Below are 22,005 nucleotides of genomic sequence, written 5' to 3'. Positions count from 1 at the left end.
ATGAAAAAAGTATGGTTACCACCATAATATTCCAATGGACTGTTGTGAAACATGTTTCTCAATATCAAAACTGCAAGTTAGTGCAATTTAACTCAGATTCACAGCATAATACGATCCTGTGTAAAGGCTGTGCAGTTTGGGAAACTTTCTCACTTGCCAGGGTTTCTTGTTTGGGCTATTCCAGTTCATATCTATAGACCCCCTATAAAAGGTATGACCTTAATGTCCGACATAGGGGGTTTTGATTTTAAATGGAGTCAGCCATTCAGGTAACCCCAATTGAAATTCACACTCCCTGTGTAGAAGATTAAGGTCATGTCTTCCATAAGGGGTGTATGGATTTCAATTGGCATAGCCCAATTTGAATTACCGTATTTACTCTATCAAAGTCTCCCCTTCTATTAATCCCACCCCATCTTTTCTCAAAGAAAGAGTGCATTAAAGTGCAAAAGTATGTAATTTCAAATAATGTTTTAATATTAATAAAGCCAAAAGTCTGATGATTTCCTTTATAAACAAAAGTCCTTGAATTATGGAGGAGCGGGACAAAAAATTCTGATTAAGTTGGTAAAAAACAAGTTAAAATATCAGTTGAGGTTGATCTTTTGAATTTTCAATATTTCACACTTGCAACGCAGGGAGGGAGAGAGGGTGTCAGCCTCCTAATTACAGCACTTTCGCAATTTCGTTTTATAGGATGTCAATGACCTTTTGGGTTGTTACCTTAAAGGGATACTACACCCCTGTCCAATTTTGTGCCTATTTTTGCATTTTTCTCAAAAATTATAGCGCATTGGGGACAAGTAATATGTATATTATAGGGGCAAGGACTACAACTACTGCACTGGAAATTTTATTTCAGCACAGACAACAGTTGTGGAGTTACAGTAAAAAATGAAGGAAAACCAATATTTGATCAATAAATCAATAACTACTTGCTTTGAGTTGCTGAATTTTCAGTACAGTAGTTGTAGTCCTTGCCCCTATAATATTTGTCACCAATGTGCTATAATTGTTGAGAAAAATGCAAAAATAGGAACAAAATTGGCCAGGGGTGTAGTACCCCCTTAAGTCACTTACAGATTGAAATAATGTTTTTAGCGAATCCTCTCCATCTTTCATCCCAGGTCTGTGTTCCTCATCTCCAAGAAACATGAATAGTAATCTATCATAAGTCAATGGTGTACCGCCTTGACCAGTCAACATGCGGAAATGAGACCTGCAATATGGACAATTAAATTTAGAATCAAATATATTTATATATTAATGTCTACATTGAGAAATATACAGCATACACCCTTCTGGTATGATGATGACTCAATTTTTATAATTATGAAAATAGGTATAGCCAGAAAACTGTAGCCAGGGGGGGGGGCTAGGGCCAAAATGACAATCCAATAAAAAGGCCTATACTACTTTTTACTGTAAAAATATTGAAAATTTTTGACAATTTTTAAAGGCTACATTCACAAAATACTCACTTTTTATCCTCCCGCAATCTCCCTCCCTCCCCGCAAAAAATCCTGGCTACAGGACTGTATAGATGGGTTATCTGAATTGGCGACTCTGTTTGAAATCTACACCCCTTGTATGGGAGATTAAGATCATGTTTTCAGTAGGGGATGTATGGATTTCAACAGGAATAGCCCATTCTTGGAGGCATGTCCCTCCTCAAACTCAATGCCCCCTGATTTGGGCTATTCCATTCAAAATCCACACTACCCTGTCATGTGGAAGATTTTGGAAATATCTTCCACAGAGGGAGTATGAATTTCAAATGGAATGAACACATTAGCAGCTCCATTTGAAACTTGCTCTCCCTCAGTGGAAGATTCAGGTTGAATCTTTCTCAGATGGTGTATGAAATTGAAATGAAGCCCCTTGGCGTACCGCTTAATGTGTTCATTCCATTTGAAATTCTTACTCCCCTGTGGAACATATTTTCAAAATCTTCCACAGGGGTCGTGTGGATTTTAAATGGAATGGTCCATTAGATTCAGCCAAATCTGTTGTATTTTCAGGACAACAGAGCAAATTTGAATGAAAGTAATAATTATGACTTTAATCCCCATTATCCATTAAAATTTATAATATTTGGCAAAGAATTACCAAATTAAAATTTAACTGAAATTTTACATTTTAATATAAAAAAAAATTAATATATAAAAGGTTTTAAAAATCTACGGTATAGGCATTTTGATTCAAAATGAATGGTCCTGCATACAGACATTCATTTGACTGAACTTCTGTGCATACACTTTTTGCACCCGCTACTCACTTAATAGCCTCTTCATGCTGCAAGAGTTTATCCGTTCCCTGAAACTGAAACTGGTCCATGGTCTTATGATGTTGTTGGGGTACATCTTCACAACTGCTGTAATCCATTGTCATCATGGAGAAATGATTCCACCAGATGTTTACTCCAATGTTTCTATCTGCTGCCCTCACTTGGTGATACCTATAAGCAAGTATTACATTTTGTACACTAGTCATTACCTTCATGACCAATTATTCAAAATCGTACACTGTGATTTGTTAAAACACATTGTGTGAGAGCCTTTTATTTGTTTGGGAGTGTGTACGAGTTGAATGTACATTGGGACGGATGGTTTATGTGAATTAGGGTGTGAGTGTGTATGCAGGTGTTTTGTGGTGTTTGGGTGTGGTCATGTTGTTCAGGTGTTGGGACCATGTGTGCTGGGCATGTATGCTGGTTTGTATGTCACAATAGCCATTTACGCTTTTTTCATGCAATTAAAAAAAAATCTTTTTACCATGTCCTTATTAAAATATCGATTTGTTGTTTATATATTTTGTATTTGTAATATTGTAATATTTTGTTGCCTTTACTCTGTAAAAATTGCTCAATTTGGCCTCATGACCACGAAGCTTTTTTACTGAAATGAAATGTTTCATTAATTGCATTGACATCGGCTTTAAATACCACTTGCTATCATTTAAATACTGATGAGCGAATGGGCTACATTCCATGTGAAAACCTCACACCCCCTCTTATGGATTACAACAAATTCAACAGCTTTAGTCATTCCAGTTTTAAAGAACACTCTGAGAACATTCCTGTACTTTTCTATGCCCTTAATACCATATTCACTGTATTATACCACAATCCCTAATATATACCCACTATAAAATGGATAAATATTTTGCCATAATAATTTTTAGATTTTCTGATTTAATGCACTTACCAATGATATGGCAAATACATGCAATCTCCAGCTGACAGATACGCCATGTGATACTCCAAATTAAGAAGGTCTGGATGCTTGCTATAATCAACACTAAAACAAAGAGAGAGAGGGAGTTGAATACAATTATACTTGAATTAGAATATATATGGTATTCTCCCCCAGTCTTTGGTTCTACATGACAAAGTTGGTAATCTTTGGTTCTACATGACAAAGTTGATACTCTTTGGTTCTACATGACGAAGTTGGTACTCTTTGGGTCTACATGACAAAGTTGGTACTCCTTGGTTCTACATGACAAAGTTGGTACTCTTTGGTTCTACATGACAAAGTTGGTACTCTTTGGTTCTACATGACAAAGTTGGTACTCTTTGGTTCTACATGACGAAGTTGGTACTCTTTGGTTCTACATGATAAAGTTGGTAATCTTTGGTTCTACATGACAAAGTTGGTACTCTTTGGTTCTACATGATGAAGTTGGTAATCTTTGGTTCTACATGACAAAGTTGGTACTCTTTGGTTCTACATGACAAAGTTGGTCAAGTACTCTTTGGTTCTACATGACAAAGTTGGTACTCTTTGGTTCTACATGACAAAGTTGGTACACTTTGGTTCTACATGATGAAGTTGGTAATCTTTGGTTCTACATGACAAAGTTGGTACTCTTTGGTTCTACATGATGAAGTTGGTACTTTTTAGTCGATCTACACGATGAAGTTGGTACACTTTGGTTCTACATGATGAAGTTGGTACTCTTTGGTTCTACAAGACAAAGTTGGTACTCTTTAGTTCTACATGACAAAGTTAGTTATTTGAACTCCCTCTTGCACACTCTGTCACACACACACACACACACCCCCCTCCCCCCTCTCTCTCAGCCTCCCTATCCTCCCTCTCTCCCACACACATCCCCACACCATACATAAGTAATACACAGCGGTCAGATAACACCATCATTTAACAACACCTGTATCCTGCCATCTCTTTGTTAATTAATTCAACATTATAACATTTAATTAATTAACAAAGAGATGAATCGCGATTTGGCATTCTGCCAAACTCATGATGACATCATCACCATTGCACTTACTTGTCAACATCTACTGATGAATAGCTGCCCTGTGGTTGGTCAATTTCTACCTGGAATACAAATGATCAAATAATCAATAAAATAATCAATCATTGATCAATCATCCAATTAAAATATTAAGTGGTATATAATTTTATGTCTCCAGCACGGCCACAACACTGGGGGGGGGGGGGGCGTCACAGGTAGATACAGGGATGTGTGGCAGCTACAATTTTGGGCACATTTTCAGGCTTTTGGGTAGAACTTGGGGGGTATAATTTTCAAAAAACTGGTTTAGAGATGGGGTGAAATGTTCCAAAAATGTTCTCCAGAAATATGGACAAATTGCAGATTCATTATAATTGCTTTTTTAACCAAATGTGCGAAACTGTTCCAGAATTGTGCAAATTTACCAACATGTTCAACAGTAAGATAATTAAACTAAATATGGTTTCTTTATCCTCAAATTTGGTATTAGGGTGTGTTTTGAATCCCAGATTCATATCCCTTTATCCAATCCAAAATCGAGAATCACTCCTATCCCCCCCGCACAACACCTACATATATATTGACTGGACGCTCATTACACCTTGCTGCATGAAATCACAATGGGTTATTCCATTTAAAATCCTTACACCCCGTGTGGAAGACATGACTTAATCTCCCACACAGGGAGTGTGAATTTCAAGTGGGGTTACCTAAATTCATTTGAAATATATACCCACAGTGTGGGAGATTAAAGTAAAGTCTTTCATAGAGGGTGTAAGGATTTCAACTAGAATAGCCCACTGCAGTATAAACAATAGGACTAATCAATTATATGAGACAACAGGTGCACAACAGAGGAAAAAAACAACAATACACGTACATGCTATTAATTGTTTACTCACGATTCCAGAAAAACACAGCACTAATTTAAAAAATATATATATTTTCTTCTTTTGCCAAATGAATTAAAATAGCTAAAACCTAATCTAATAAAAGTAAATTTCAATAATACTAACACTATTGCAGCTTGAAGAAATTGCAGTCACAAAATTCAGAGACTTGGATTCAAAATTTTGAGTATAGGCTGTGAGTTTGCTCATAATTGTAATAGCTTATGTTATTATTTTTCATTTTACTTATAAAACAGATTGGAAAATATGTTGTCCTAAAATATGATGCGTTCAAGCAAAATCAGTCAGAACTTGGAATTATTTAGGATAGTAAAAAGCATTTAAAAAGCTGGATTTTGCAGAAAACCCCACTGAAATTGAACAACCAGTTCCAAAGATATGAGCAATTAAAGAGTTTCCAAAACAACAGGAAACAAAAGGAAATATTTCCTTTGTTTGGCTATATCTCAAAATCAGAGTTCCGACTGATTTTGCTTGATCATATCACAAATTAGAATGTATAAGCTGAAATACTTTAGTTTTAGTACAAGTTTTTGGCTCGATTGTCACAGCATACATGTTCAAAAAACTACACCTCCTCATTTCCAAAAATTAACTAATATTTAAATTTAACTATTGCCAATTAGAATTAACTAAAGGCTTTATAGGATTGTCTATTTCATTTGGCAAAACAGGATATTTTTTAATCCCAACAATATTAGTGCTGTATTTTTCTTGAATTTTGAAAACATTTAAAACATGCCTTGTTCTTGGGGTCTATAAGTAGAAAGAGTAGAAAACAGGATACTTTTCAATCTCACAAAAATAGTGCATATTTTTCTGAAATTTGGGAGCAAACATACACATACCTTGTTCTTGGGGTCTATGAGTACAAAGAGTTTTCTCCCTGTTATAAGACAATGTATATTATCCATAGAATCAAAATGGAGAACTGACTTAGTGCCACCATTGCTAAACCACATCATCTGTAAAATAGGAAAAAGAAAATACAAACAAGTGTATAATTATGTACACAAACTATATAATATTAATAAATGACAGTCATTTGAGGATGTTAATGTATTCCAAAGAAATACAAAAAGGAGCAGCTTTAAAGGCCAGTTGATGGGGTTATGATTGACCTAGCGGTGTTTACACTTAAATATTGAGACAAGTAAAGCTGACATAATATGTAACCCGTTCTGAAAAAAACAGGAACAAGTCCCATTTTTGACATTTCGTGATCTGAATAAAAATATAAGCACGGGACTATACAGTTTAAGTTTCAAAATGATGCCAAAATTATATATATAGCACCCATACTTTTCATGGTAAATGACACCTTGATATTTTTGCAAAATTGCTAGTCTGAGTAATGAGCTAATTAGTTTCTTGTCTTACACAGGATTGAATAGGGATTATCATAGTTCAATTGTCAATTATTGATTAAATAAACCTCTTTTTAATAAGTACTTTCAGTGATTTGAAAGTCCACTCAGTCCCAAGGTCAAATACCATGAAAATAAGAATTTCAGAATTTGATTTTTTATGGGAATGTCATCTTTAAAGGCCTATAACTTAAAAACATGCCTGGCAACTTGTTCCGGGTTTTGTTGGAGCTGGTCACATATTGGTTCTATAACGGAGATGCCAAGGCTTAACGGAGGATTTCGTGATCCTATCATCCTCTTTTTGGGACATTTTTCAGTAGATATCCACAAAAAAAGCTTACTCCCAAATTTTCAGTTGATTCCGATTTTTGCATTTGCGAGTTATGAATGATTATGTGTATAAAGTAAATATAAACCAAAAAAATTATTGCAAATCATAACCCCTGAATATGGATTACAAAACCAGCTGTGTTGTAGTATTAGCATAATAAATAAATACGAAGGTCATATTGGAATTTGATCAAATAATTATGATGAAAATATTGATTACATTAATATACCTGACACCCTCATATTGAGTAATAGTTCACAACCATATCTGGATTGGTGCCAAGTTTACTCACAGGTGCATGTACTGTTGCCATGGTTTTTAATTATTAGCACCATTTGGGCTACTTTTTCATTTTGCCAGGGTGTAAAATGCATTTCATTGGCTCATTAGAACAGCTGAAGACAGAGAGCTCATATTGTGTTTCAAGAGCTCACAGTATGTCGCTCTAACTGCCTCTAAGCTATTGGACATATTCGTAGCTAGAATTATACAAAAGCATGTGACCCGCTCTGATAAACTATGCAGGAACAAGTCATATTTTTGACATTTATTGATTTGAATACAGATGTAAGCACTAGACAATAAGCTTTAAAATAATACCAAAATTATATAAATAGCATCAATATTTTTCAAGGTATGTTTAATTTTGTAAATAATGCCTTGATATTTTTGTCAAATTGCTATTCTGAGTAATGGGCCAATTAATTTCATGATTTACACAGGATGGAATAGGGATTATCATAGTTCAACTGTTATTTATTGATAAAATAAACCTCTTTTTAATAAGTACTTTCAAATAAGTACTTTCAAGGATTTGAAAGTCCACTTAGTCCCACAGTTAAATAACATGAAATTAAGAATTCCAACTTTTCATTTTTTATGGGAATGTCATAACTCAATAAAAATTCCTTTAAAAAAGGAATGTGGCACCCAATGTGAGCTGGATGGGATATGGTGAATTCCATGGTGATTAGATTTGGTATTATAATGATTTTTTTAGGGAAGAGTAGAAGATGATCAAATACGAGAGTTATGCTTCATGGAATGAAGCTTTCGTGTCAATTTGCGAGGTGGCGCTCCCACTACGGTGGTCCAGGCAGAGCCTTGTTGAAAGGCTAATATTTTTACTATGATATGGGCAGCACACAGGTAAATTGCTATAATATTAGGGTACGTGCTATTGCCCAAATATTTTTGGCAACACTTCTATGAAGTGTCTACATTTTTATGAAAACAAATGCTAAATTTGTATCAGTTTGCTTCAATCAGCCACGATATATATATATATATATATATATATATACTCCGAAATGCTGTCATTCTATTTTGCGTCTACAACACTGTAATTTACCACTTTGCGCAAAAAAATCAAAATGGCTGCTACAGCGTCTCCTCCAAAAGGGCAAGAAAATTTCAAAGAAGAGTTTTTAACCTGTTCTCTCTGTGAGGAGTTGTTCGACGGTAAGGAACATCAGGCAAAATTCTTGCCATGTTTGCATACTTTCTGTAAATCATGTTTACAAGAACACGCCAAGATATGCTTAAAAAAGCGTGCCAAGAAACGACCAAAATTCTACTGTCCGCTGTGTCGCAAGAAAGTTCAACTACCTAATGGTAAAGTTGATAATCTTCCAGCTAATTTTATCGTAGAGAACTTGATGGTATACAAGGATTCTTTAAAATCTTCTGTTTCTCGTGGCAGCTGTGATGAAGAAGCTGCGCCATGCGTTGAAAATCACAAGAAACTGCCCCCTCTACGGGGCCACAAACGGTCAAAGATGGAGAAGCTGACGGAAAACAAGAATAACTCAAAAGTGCAAATAACGAATAGATCGAGTGAGCTGGAAAAAACACAGCTACCTGAAACAGAAGCCCCTCAAACGGACATAACTTTTTACCCCGATCGCTACACCTTAATACAGCTTTTTCAGGTGTTTTTGCTTAACTTTTGGAAGTTGTATCTTGGATCTCAATCTTGGCATATGTACTTGAGGAAAGGTTACTGGAAACCAGTTAATGTCACTGTCGTTTTAGTATTTCTTATCCTTGCAAGCAATTACTTCTCCACCAAAGAATTGCAAACATCATTCTGCAGGGAGGCACATAAGGTTGCAGAAAGAGAGAAAGTTGACCCTGTTCATAGCAAAATCACGCTCGAGCAATCTCTCGGTACAACTGGTTACTACCGAGCAACGATTCAAAGCGTAGATACAAATGGACAATATCTGACTACTGGTGGCGCAAGCATTGTTGCATCTCAACTGTGGAATTCGCTTCCGATTCAGGACAACCAAAAATGGCACATACACTCTAACATATTCCTCTTCATTTGGCGATGCTCTGCATGTGCGGATAAATGGAAAGCCCATGAAAAGAAGTCCGTTTTATGTTCCAAACGAGATTGACCCATACAAAATTAAATTGCAGAAGGACAAAAATGAGGTAAAAAGGCTAAAGATGGGTCCTATCATGTATAAAGCCATTTACTTAGACTTTAGACCAAAATGGCAAGCATGTTACTATGAAAGGAGAATTTAAAGCATATGCTTGGGACCTCGAGTCTTATCTTGATGTGCAAGATAATAAGGATGGCACATATGAGTTTGTGTACTACCCCTCTTTTGGGGCTATTGAACTCAAATTTGAGCCATCCAACGCTTTGCCAATGGCTGATCGAATACCTATAGATCAGATCAAGTCACATCCAGTACATGATGATGTTAAAATTAACGGTAGACCAGTACGAGAGAATCCTATATATTCTTTGACAAAAGTTTGCCCAAGACTTTGTACGATTCGCTCATCAAATCCAATAGCAAAGAGAGTTAGACGGGCTATGGTACAAACTGTTTCTATGAGTGGACACCTTATGACGACCAATGGAGCCGATGTACAAGCTGCATACAAGCATTGTGAAAAAGAAATTGAGGTACATGACAACGAAGATGGAACGTACTGGTTTGATTATGATTCTGGCTGTTATGTAATTGTAACGATTAATGGAGAGCACATTAAAGACAGCCTGGAATACGATTACACTAAAGCGGACCCTACTCAGTGTATAATCACATTGAAACCAGGCAAGGATGGCGTATTCCGTAGAGGATTCAAAATTTATTCCGCTCCTATGATTAAAGCAACCGTGCAAACGGTTGACTATGATGGCAACCATATTAAACTTGGAGGAACTAATATTGCAGTTAGCTCACCTAAAAGAGAGATCCGTGTATATGTACAAGATAATGATGACGGCACGTATGAATTCCAGTATCCTCCTTCCCACGGGCCTTTTAGAGTTAAAATTAATTCGGATTCTTCGACTAATTTTTTTATTCTGGCAAAAGACAAGCTTGCGCTCAGCCCCCAAGATTATATGAGATTGCATGGCGATAACGCTTTGGATAAACATCTCAAAAAGTACCCACCAATTTCCAGTGATTATGGACAAGGCTACCACATCACAATGTAATAGTCCCAAACAAAAATGTTTGGTAGACTCATAACCGGTGCGATCTTACCTTTCCGATGTTGATTAAGATACTTCTTGCATCGATCCCGAGATGCGGAAAAAACCAATAGTCATTTTGTCCCACATAAATGAATAAATAACAAAACCCCGATCCCCGAGTGGACTCACCCATTCGGTGACGTCACACACGATAATCACCCCTTATCCGACTTGGGCAGCCCCTACTCGCCAAACTTGTAGGGGCGGCGGGTCGGATAATCAACATCGGAAAGGTAAGATCGCACGGTTATGAGTCTACCAAACATTTTTGTTTGGGACTAGACTCAGTACACCGGTCGATCTTACCGCTTCCGATGTTGATTAAGATACTTCTTGCATCAACATCTGAAAGATCGATCTAGCAAGTAACCGACGGATGGAGGTACAAGATTGGCCAGCATCTGATAAGGATCGGGAGAGTGGGTAGCATGGTAATCGCGAGGTCAAACTATTTCCCCCCCCTCACGGCCGGGAAACAGAAAGACTACGTGAACAGACAAAAACCCCTGAACTGAAAGTTCAGTGGTTAAGAATAGAAACACTGGTTCTTACCATGTTGGAATTCTGATTGTCCGCAAAACACCTGATACCCAACCACCATATTATCTCCGCAGAATGGCCCTGGAGAACTTATCGCCTGGTCGTTGGTTTGCGTTTTTGTAGTAAACAGTGGAAAAGGACGACGGGTTCTTCCAAGACACAGCCTGACAAATCTCTTCTATGGGGACCCCCCTATGGTAGGCCCACGAAGATGAGATAGATCTGGTTGAGTGGGCCTTGGGGCGGCGTCTTTTGCCGCCCGAGTCCACCAACACCTGGACCAGCCACCGTGCCAGAGTCTGTTTAGCGGCTGGACCGTGCGGTTCTGCGTGAGTGATAAATAAGCGGTCATGAGCCCCTCTTAAGGTTTGTGTTCGGCCAAGGTAGTGCTGTAGCGCACTCACCGGGCACCACAACCTGTCTTCGGCTATTGACGAACCCTGCCCAATACTGGGGAGGAAGAGGCGAGTGTCGGAATGTACTTCGCTCATTTTTGCAAGGAAATCCGGGCGAAGAAACAGCGTCGCCCGTTGTTAGTAAATCGGAGGCTGACTTCGAGACTGCGTGCAACTCTGAGCAGCGCCGTCCCCGAAGCCAACGCCAGAAGAAAGGCCGCCTTAAGAGTGACGTATTTAAGGGTCGCTTTTGACAGGGGCTCAAAGGGGACCCTTAATATACTCCAAGACTGTGTTGAGGTCCCATGGAGGGACCACCTTCCTCTCCGGCGGGCGCTCGTTGAACATACCGCCGAGAAGAAGACTTAGGGACCCATCTGAATTGATAGTCGACCGTCTTGAATCCTCGATGAATCGAGAGAATGGCTGACTTATAGTTGGCTATCGTTGCCTGCTGAAGTCCTGACCTGAACTTTTCTGTCAGAAAATCTGCCACTAGAGGCACAGAGGCTCTAGTGGGAGATGTATTTCTCTCATCGCACCATGCGTAGTAGGGAGCCAAACGCTGACTATACGTGCGGAGGGTAGACTCTCGTCTACCCCGGCGATGAGAGAAGCAGCTTCTGATGAAAAGCCTCCCTCCGCCGCACGTTCCCTGATAAGGGCCATGCAGCTAACTGCAGGTGCTCTAGTGGTAGACTTGGTACCTCTCCTCCGGGCATCCGGAGTAGATTTGGTAACTCGGGGAGTATTCGCGGCTGTGCCGCTAGTAGATCCACCATCGGTCGAAACCACAGGTGTTTCGCCAGAACGGTGCTATCAGAATGACGTTGCAATCCTCCCTCCCGATCTTGGTCACCACCCTTGCGAGTAGCGAGATCGGGGAAAGCGTAAGCAGTCATTCCTCCCCAGTCTCACGGACAGAGCGTCCACGGCGACTGCCTGTGGGTCTGCGACCCTCGAGCAGTACACCGGCAGCTGATGATTGCGATGAGATGCGGACAAATCGATCGAGGGGTGGTACATCACCTCGAAGATCGTCTGGGCGACCTGCGGAGCAAGGGACCATTCTGTAGGTCCCGACACCTTTCCTCGTGACAGATCGTCCGCGAGGATGTTGCTGACTCCGCTATGTGCATCGCTCTCAACGTAATCTGCCTGGCCTTGCACCACCCTATCAGGCGTAGTGCGTGCAGGCACAACCGTGGTGACCTGGTGCCCCTTGTCTGTTGAGGTAGGCCACCACGGTTGTGTTGTCCGTTTGGACAACGATATGAGATCCACGATCACCTTCTCGAAATGCTGGAGAGTTCTCTCCACTGCCCAAAGTTCGAGAAGGTTGATATGGAACTCCGTCTCCGTGGCCGACCATAGGCCCGAGACTGAGTCCCGTGGATGTGGCCCCCCAGCCCAGTTTTGACGCGTCGGTCGTCACCACGTGACGCACCGCTGGTGCAGGGAACCTGACACCTTGAGTCAAATTGGGCTGATGGGTCCACCACCAGAGTTCCTCTCGCGCGATCTCCGACATCGGAACCGCGAGGGATATTGGGTGACGACTGGGCCTGTAAAAGGCTAGAAGGTGTAGTTGTATAGGCCTCATGTGAAAGCGGCAGTGCGGCACGAGGTCTACCATACTGGCCATAAGGCCCAAAACCTTCATCCATGCCACAGCGGGTGCTCCCTCTGACTCGGCCAAGAGTCGGGCACACCTCGCCATGTTCGTCACCCTCTCGGGTGAGGGCGCCGCGATCCCTCCTTGAGGTTGATCTGGGCCCCTAAGAATAGTGGTGTCTCGCGTCGGGACCAAATTGGATTTCTTGGCGTTGATCAGAAATCCCAGGTCCCGCACCGTCACGGACTACTAACTCCACGAGACACTGTGTCTCCAGTGGGGTGCGTCCGTAAATGAACCAATCGTCCAGGTAGCAACACATGTTGACTCCCCTGCGCTTCAGATGCGCTGCCACCGCCCTGACCAGGAGTGTAAACACTCTGGGGAGGTGGACAAGCCGAATGGCAGGCATCGAAACTGGTAAGTTTGACCCTGTACCTTGAAGCGTAGAAACCTCTGATCTTGAGGTGCGATCGGAACATGCAGATATGCGTCCGAGAGATCTAGCGATGCCGCCCACATACCCTTGATGGGGCAGGCTAGCACCGGCGAGAGTCTCCATTCTGAACCTCTTGGGCCTGATGAACTCGTTCAACGGCTTGAGGTTCAGAATGGGCCTCAGTCGCCGGTCTTCTTTGGAGCCAGAAAAACGTGCTCCAAAACCCTTGGTGAAAGGGGGTAGACCGGGACAATCGCTTGCTTCGTGAGAAGCTGAGTGATCTCTGACAGTAGTGCCCGACGCTGGGGGCCGTCTGGCGGCACTACCGTGGACCTCTGAATCGTGCAGGCGCACGAGGGGTGGCTGGTAAATTCCAGCCTGTAACCCCACTGACCACTGACAATACCCAGGCGCCCGGTGAGATGGCATGCCATCTCTGGGCGTAATGCAATAGCGGCCGCCCACAGGGGAATCCCTGTGGGAAGTCCAAACCTGCCGGCATGGACTGTCGACCGCCGTGCCCTCAGGACCGATCTGGTTTGCCACCCTTAGAAGAACGGCTCTTCTTAGGGGGCTTGCCATACGGTCCAGCACTACTCTTGCGCTTCCCAGTCTTTTTGGGAGGTGCTGGAGTAGCCTCGGGCTCGGGTGTAGTCTGTGGTGCGCGTCCTGCTGAAGCCGGAGCTGGCGCTGAAGAACGCTTAGAAGACTTCTTCTTCTTGTGCTTCTTCTTACTTACTGCCCTTCCCTTGGTCAGGGCAGCCTCCGACTTTTCAGAGTGCTCTCATTGGTGGCCTTCTTTGCCCGGTCCTCAACCGTGCGCATAAAAGGCCTGTCCAAAGAGTAGCCCCTGTCCCACCGAGTCTGACTTCTTCATTGCATCAGCAAAGTCGGAGCCGTAAGTTGACTGGAGGGACAGACAGGCATTCTCCCGGCGGCGAGATGACATCCTATGGGCTAGGCCCATAGAACTCTCGTTGAGGTTAGCTGTTAGCACCGCTAACAGATTAACCTCGCGGAAGAGTTCCGACGTTGCCCCGTGGTCGTTCGCTACCTTCCTACCGAGGTGCTCGGCAAGCGTGGTAGCGACACTAGAGACTCTGATAAGCGGCGTGCTCGCTTATCGATGAGCTTTAGCTCCTCCTCCCACTGGGGGAGAACGACCCGTCGCCTTGGCCGCTAGCGGCAGGCGCTTGGCAACGCCTGGATCCATGTCAGGGACCCTGAGGTAGGTTTCAGTAGTCCTCCTGCGAAACACGCAGTGGAAGCGTGCAAGCACGCGGCGTCGAAGCTCCAGCGAGCCTGACAGCCCTACTGAAACCTACCCTTGAGGTCCGCCGGGAATGCAAGTGCGGGGCGACCCTTGTGTGGACGCCAGCTAGCTGGGCATCCTACTGAAAAGATGCCCTGGTCCTCCTGAACGGACTCCTCCTGAGAGAAGCCAGGCCCAAACCTTGGGCCACACGGCTCATCACCTCAGCGGTGTCCGCAGGCAGACCATTGCTAGCGAGTTCCTCACGGGAAGCGGGGAAGGATACCTGAAGCTAGCTGCACAGTCTCAACAGACTGTGAGTCGCTACTGGTTTCATCTTCCGACTCCTTTCCCTCGCCTTCAGACTCTGACTCACTCTCTGATGAGGAAGAGATCTGATGACGGCATCTGAAGGTGGACAGGAGGTGTCGCCACCGTGTGGCTAGCCAACTGAACACCAGCAGAAGAGGGAGTACTCCCGCTAGACCCCGAGATGCTAGCTATAGCACCCGGGATCCGCGACGCTCTCGCTGCTGTCGCCTAGCCATAGCAGTGTGCGGCCTACCCTGAGTTGTATCAGGGTTAGCCACTCGCCGCCCGGGTTGGGTAACAACTGGTGGTACTGCTTGCCCAACGCTAGGCGGCACTTGCCACGGTGGAAGACCGTGGAAGAAACCACCCTGCGGCGGATACCACGGGCATACCCTGTTGGTAGCTGACCCTGAAAGGATCCGCCACCAGGGAAACCCCATGGAACGGCAGTACCAGTACCGCCTCCCCTGTTGCCACAGAGACTGTGGTAACCAGGACGGGTACTGCGGTACCTGCGTGGTTGTAGCGTAGGTGCCCGGTAGGGCTCCCGGCTGCGTACCACTGTACCCATGCCTCACAGCGTTCCCCGCTAGAGGATCAAGCCGTGTGTATGGGTACCCCGCTATACTGGCTGTCCCTTGGCTAAAAGGAGCTTGCCTAGTATCACGGGTAGCTGAGCGTGTATACCCTCGATCAGTCACCTCGCTACCTGAATAGGCAGTATCAATCAATGGAGCCATGCTCCGCTGAATAGATAGTGATCGATCATAAGAGGGTAATTGACCCATTGACTGTAATGGATCACCCACGCTCTGCTGGCTCTCGAGGACATAAGTGGGTTGTTGATCAGCCAGGCTGTTCAAACTACCTACCCTAACCTCTTGAGCCTCGCCCAAGGTCGCTGTGTGTGGCGGACCACTCACGGCAGCTATGGGCGCGCGCATAGTGGCTACCACTGAAGTCAAGCCGTAGCTCGTCTCGGTAGCTGCCACTGTTTGCACTTGGGTCGCTGTCCCGTGAGAGACTGCGAGCCCAACCCCGTATAGCCGCTAGCCAGTCCCGGAGGACAGCCGGCAGCCATTCCAAGGCCCAGGGAATCACTCGGCGGTCCCACCATGGAACGCTGCCGTGTGACAACCCCAGTTGGTTCTGCTAAGACTACACCTGAAGCGTTAGCCCCGGTATCGTCTCTGCTAAACCCATGCACGTTTTCATTCGACCCTTGCGGGGAACGAAAGGCGTGCTGCGTGCCGTGGATCAACCCAGGCAAGCCCGGTGTTCCACTGGCACGCTGCGTGCCACAGACCGGCCGAGCCCCGCCCGCTGCACGCTGTATGCTAGGATTCAACCCAGGCAAGCCCGGGTACCCTTGGCATACTGTCCGTCGCCGGCTACTTCGCTGGTGCTAGACCCGCTTCGTTAAGCCAGCAATAGACGGGTGTCCACCTGCAAGAAGCTCGCTAGAGATCTCACTGGTAGACTGGTACTCGCCTGTTAGGGCAAGTACCGCCCTGCTGCCTGCTACTAGCTTAGACGTAAAGTCAGTGCTTTCGCTGGCTGCTAGGCCTTCGGCTCGCTAGCAGTCCCGGAGGGTCCGCCTGCTTGCCCGGGACCGGAGCCCCAGAGGTTACCTTAGCGTGGCCCTTGCCTGCCTCGCTAGTACCTACCATATCAATCTTACCTGTAGGCTTCTGTTTCTTAGTCTTCGTCTTCTGTCTGTGTCGAAGACCCTAAACGAGCGCTACTTTCTAAATCCTCAAGTGGATGTCCGATAAGCCTATGCAAAAGGAAGCACACTTATTTGATTTAGAGCAATCCCTGTGGGAGTAGCAGAGTGGATGCGGGTCCCACTCTGGTACAAGGGAAGGGCATGATTGACAAGGCCTAGACATTGTAGTAATCGGGGAGCGTACAGCACTACCCCCCCCGAACACAAGCTCAAGCCCAATAAACAGACCCACACGCACAGTGGCTGGCGCTGATGTAGTGGTATGATATAAAAATATATATACAAAGGGATGAAAAACTGAAAACCTTTTGGGGAAGATTTGTCAGGCTGGTCCCTTCGGAAACCCACCGAACTCTTAGCAGTAACTCGGCGTCATCAGACGCGTACTGAAAGATATAACGATAGAGCACACCATAAACATAGCGATAATCACTCACCATACATGTATACACAGTACTGTACAAACATCTATTGTAACTTACTAGTCTGTTATAGTTGTTTTACGTGAGAACAAAAATAAAATGGCGTCCTAAGGGCGGCCATTTTGAAAACGTGTGACCCGTATATGAACGGAAACACACATACAAGCTAAGTTTTTGGATCGTTTTTGTCACTTTTCTTGCCGAAAAATGTCGTCAAAACTATCTCCCTAGCGACTATACTGGTTGGTTTTTACCTCAGTGTAACAAACAAACTGTATATCTCGTCCTTTGGTTCGTAATGATACTTAGCGTTGGTAAAGAAAAATCCACACGTCTATCTCATCTAGAAACCAAGGAGGATAAGGGGTGATTATCGTGTGTGACGTCACCGAATGGGTGAGTCCACTCGGGGATCGGGGGTTTTGTTATTTATTCATTTATGTGGGACAAAATGACTATTGGTTTTTCCGCATCTCGGGATCGATGCAAGAAGTATCTTAATCAACATCGGAACGGTAAGATCGACCGGTGTACTGAGTCCATAATAATGAAGACCGAATCAAAAAGACTAGTTTGCTTCTGACATCAGGGCAAAGGCGCGACTTGATTGGTTGCTGACCTGCGCAGTATAGCATTTTTGGTCTGCATGGTTGACAGGACATCACACGCAAACTAGTCTTTTAATTCGGTCTTCAATTATTTAAGCTACCTGATTTACAGATGAATGTTATAATAGATCATAAACCTATACACCCTGGGCATTTTTAGACGATCCAAAGTTGCATGAATTGAAGAAGCAGTATTGTCAATAAAAATTAAATACTGAATACCAATCATTTTGATACAGCCTGTATAATTAATATGACAGTGACCTCAATGCGTGCCCTGCAGATGTTGCAGTATTAAATTGTGTGGGATTACTCATAGAACTGGCATGTTTACACACATGATCAAAGGGGGTGGGCATGTGTGTGTGTGTGGGGGGGGGTGCATCTGTACAGGTGCAAAGTGACTGCAACAACGTACTACTGGAGACTATTCACCAACAGCCAAATTAACTATGCTTTGTATGCTGTAAATTTTCGCATATTCATGGGCCAATCGTTTGATAGTGCATGTTGAACATTACATATCCAGCATTTTGTGCCTAGCTTCACAATTACACGATTCAGGGTGCCTGTCTTTGCGTTTATGTGGAAAATCATAATAATATGCGGTATGCGGCATGCACATAGCAGTTTCTTTAAAAGTTGCACTTCATGGAACAATTGGCCCTCATTAACAGTGTGATGCTGGGACGGTTGGTGAATAGTCTGTAGTAGTCTGTGCGACAAAGTACTGATGTCATTGCTGCTTTGAGGTACCCAACTAGCTAAAAACACTGACATCTCATCAACCTACCTGTTCTAAGAGCAAGTTGGCTATCAGCGGACATTGAAAAAGCGGCGGCATTACTATATCCTGTCTGAAAAGTTTACAAAAGAAATGTATAATTTAAGCATATTTACAACAAATTACTTCCTTCAAATTACTTTGTCCATGGACTAGTATATGAATATATATGGCAAGGTCTGAATGAAAATATATTAATGCTCTGCTTGCTAGCCACAAGCTTCAACATAAAAAGACGAAGTTTTGAGAAATTTTCTCAAAATATCAAGAGCTATCTTAAGAACCACTGAATCAATACTAGGCTTGTTTGTACGTATTTCAATGCATTTTGTTGATTTCAAATATGGTCATGAAAATTTACAATTCTGAAATTTTTGAAAAATTCAAATAAAATTTGAAACTTGTCGTCTGCAGTCGACACCCGCATGGAGAGAGTTGACTCAGTTGAGTGAGCTGAATTTTCCAACCAGATAAGAAGAACATGAAATAAATCTTGGTTATTCTCCTTTTTACATTATTCATAACCGGGAGCAGAGAAGATGAGAAGAAAGATGGAGGTGAATTGGCTTACTGTAAAAACTTGATAGTTAGCACATGTGCTTGAATGCTTACTATCGAGCGCTTTTGAAAACATGAAATTGTACCAGCACTTTACCAACTGAGCTATGGGGTTGAGACATACATTTCCAGGTTTACTTGTTCGTATACATAATAACTATGTGTATCGATGATTTGCTCAACCCTTTACACCTTTGTGGATGGGGCATGCACTTCATGCTTGCATGTTTTAAAAGCAATTGATAGCAAGCATATATATATGCGAACTATCAAGTTTTTTATGGTACATGTATATCTGGTGAGCTTTTGAATTTTTTCTCATCTTCTCTGCTGGGAGCTACATGTACTTTTATCTATATCCTGACAAAAAGTCTTGTCTGTGGAGTTCTTCCATGGGCATCTGGCATGGTAAAGGTCGTTTCTGCATGCTACAAATCTCCATAAAAATAGCTCCAATATCTTGCATGCCAGAATAAGTGCTGTCTGCAACACATATAGCACTGTGTTTATAAATCTGGGATGGTTGGTTGCAATTCAAGCAGCTCCAGGCTCCAGGTTCACTTAAAATTCACCTCTAAGGCTAATGAAAGTCAATTCCCAGTTTCCCGTTACATAATTTTTCATGACTGTGTACATGACCATTTCATTATTCATTATTCATTATTTTATACCATTTCATTATTGCATCTGTTACAGGCATAAACCAATAGCTGCCCATGTATACATGTGATAAATCACAGTTTGTAGTTTACAGCCTGTAGTTTACAACCACATGAAGGTGATTGTACAACTATTATCAAAAGTTTCACAATATTTTTACGGGATGAGATCAGAGCAGATCAAAAAAGTGCGGGACAGAGAATTGAGTAGGTATTCATTATTAATTCATTATTAGCCATATCTAAAAGAAAATCCCTGAAAATCAACAGAAAGAGATTTATGATATTTAAAAACACAATTATTTAGTTGTATATTAAAAAGTTTGTTAAAAATCAACATTTATTCAAAATAATGAAATATTTGGCCAGCAATTTGTTTTGAGCGGAGTAGGGTAACGGGAAACTTTGAATCGACTTTCATTAGCCTAACATCCCAACTTACCTGAGAAACATTGGCACCCTTTCCACCATGTACCAGTCTTTCTCCTGATAACCCCTCACAAATTCGTGCAAACTAAGTTCTTCAGCAGGATTGTTACGATCCTCTTTCTTTGCTTGCTCAACGGTCACTTTTTCCTTCATCCCTTCATCAATACTCATCAAATACTCATCTGTCCACTTCAGAGATGCTTTCCAATCTTTCGCTGCATTTCGGACTATGAATGGTCTTGCTGGCTTGGCATAGTCCGTCATGAATGACTCCGTAGTTGGCCATTCTAATAGCGTGGTTATATTGATTTGTTTGCCTTTGGCTCCGAGTCCGTTTGGTGGTATTTGAAGGACATCTGTATTGGCTTTTGCAATTGTCACAAAACATGTGACAGTGATGATGGCAAGAACTGAATTCATATTACAGGTTGGAAGATTTTTCGCTTGTGACAACTGGATTCTACTATAATACAAACATATAAATGAGATACAGGTATAAATTATTAGGCAAAACCGAAATACATTTGCCTCCTAAAATTGTGCAAAATTTTTTTTTTTTTGAGCTTTTTAAGGGATCTGGAATGAGCGTTTTGAGCGTTTCTACAGTATTTTTTGTGGGACATGAGAGCACATCAGACATATCGAATTGCATTCTGAATACGAAGAATGTCTTTCTGATATCAAATAATTAATTCATCTTTTTGAAATTCACGAGATAATACAAATTTTATGCCAAATTATTAAAATTTTATATTTTTCACATTTTTGATAACAGTCCTCAAAGTAAATTTTATAAATTTAATGATACATGTATATTCTTTTAAAAGTGTATGTAGCTGGGAGGAAAAGCCGACAATCAATTGAAAATTTTTACCTTTCGTATTGATCGTCGGCTTTTCATCCCACCTACATATACTTTAAGTATAAATCATCAGATTTATAAAGTTTACTTCAAGTACTGTTAATATCAAAAATATCAATTTTTAATCATTAGCCATAAAATGTGTATTACATTGCGAATTTCAAAAAGGACATTCTTAGTATTCAGAATGTAATTCGATATATGTCTGATGTGCTCTAATGTCCCACAATAAATACTGTCCAAACGTTCATACCCCATCCCTTAAAGAAATTAACCAGCAAATTCATCAAAAATTGAAAAATCATTCAGGAAAAAAAAATGGGAGAGATAACAAGTTTCCATATCCCATACATTGCAATTTGTCTTGTACATGTACTACAATGTAAACTCAACCCAGAAAGTATCGAAACGATTATAGATGGTCAGATAGGCCCATATTGGGAACTGAAATATAGCAAAAACTTAAAATGTATATAAAGCGCATCTTTCTCCTGCGCATTTTGATACCTCTTTTGTTGCTCTACGATATCATTTGGTCGAGTTATGGGCGCTTGAGTGGCTTCAAGTCGGATTTTGAAAGTTGCACTTACATGTACATATGGTCGCATGTCATGAATTGGTCATCTTTTGTGTAACATAATGTTTTATGATAAAAATATCACCGATCTTGATTCACTTCAACACAACTTTTAATGAATACAATTTAGACCATTAAAAGTATACATTTCTGGAAAGCGTATATTACAAGGATGCCAAATCAACAAAGTATCATATCATAATACAGGGTGGGTAAGAAATATACAGGGTGGAACATCAACAAAATTAGCATCTTTCGTGTCATGGTAAACCCCCATATTTTCTTTTTCTGAAAGCTATGCAGCTCAAAATAAATATGGATTCAGAAAGACATTGCATGGGCCCTTCCAACAAATTAGGAAGAAAGAGTTTGGTATCCCTTGCGTTAAACATAAAGGGTGGTCAAAAATTGAAAAAATAATTTTACAATTTGTATGATATT

General features: G+C 42.0%; 1 protein-coding gene across 1 annotated transcript; it reads right to left on the bottom strand.

Annotated features, from left to right (window-relative positions):
* Positions 1-64: 64 nt before the first annotated feature.
* On the bottom strand, positions 65-20,586 carry LOC140156518 (tRNA wybutosine-synthesizing protein 5-like). Its single transcript, XM_072179459.1, has 8 exons — positions 20,139-20,586; positions 18,489-18,552; positions 6,023-6,139; positions 4,297-4,346; positions 3,207-3,299; positions 2,279-2,458; positions 1,081-1,219; positions 65-70 (listed from the first exon to the last, which is right to left on the bottom strand). The coding sequence occupies exons 1-8, from the start codon at positions 20,543-20,545 to the stop codon at positions 65-67; spliced, it is 1,056 nt and encodes a 351-aa protein (XP_072035560.1). The 5' UTR covers positions 20,546-20,586.
* Positions 20,587-22,005: the final 1,419 nt, after the last annotated feature.

The sequence above is a fragment of the Amphiura filiformis genome, chromosome 7 (genome assembly GCF_039555335.1).
Source record: "Amphiura filiformis chromosome 7, Afil_fr2py, whole genome shotgun sequence".
Taxonomy (NCBI): Eukaryota; Metazoa; Echinodermata; class Ophiuroidea; order Amphilepidida; family Amphiuridae; genus Amphiura; species Amphiura filiformis.
The sequence above is the reverse complement of the archived record's forward strand: the minus strand, read 5'-3'. Positions and strand labels throughout refer to the sequence as shown.

What these genes read in the sequence shown, in the direction of transcription:
- LOC140156518 (XM_072179459.1), bottom strand. Translation starts at nt 20,545, where the DNA reads ATGAATTCAGTTCTTGCCATCATCACTGTCACATGTTTTGTGACAATT. An exon ending in AGGGTGCCAATGTTTCTCAG is followed by an intron (nt 18,553 to 20,138) that starts GTAAGTTGGGAT and finishes TAAACTTTTCAG; the next exon opens with ACAGGATATAGTAATGCCGC. An exon ending in ATGTATTTGCCATATCATTG is followed by an intron (nt 2,459 to 3,206) that starts GTAAGTGCATTA and finishes ACTTGCTTATAG; the next exon opens with GTATCACCAAGTGAGGGCAG.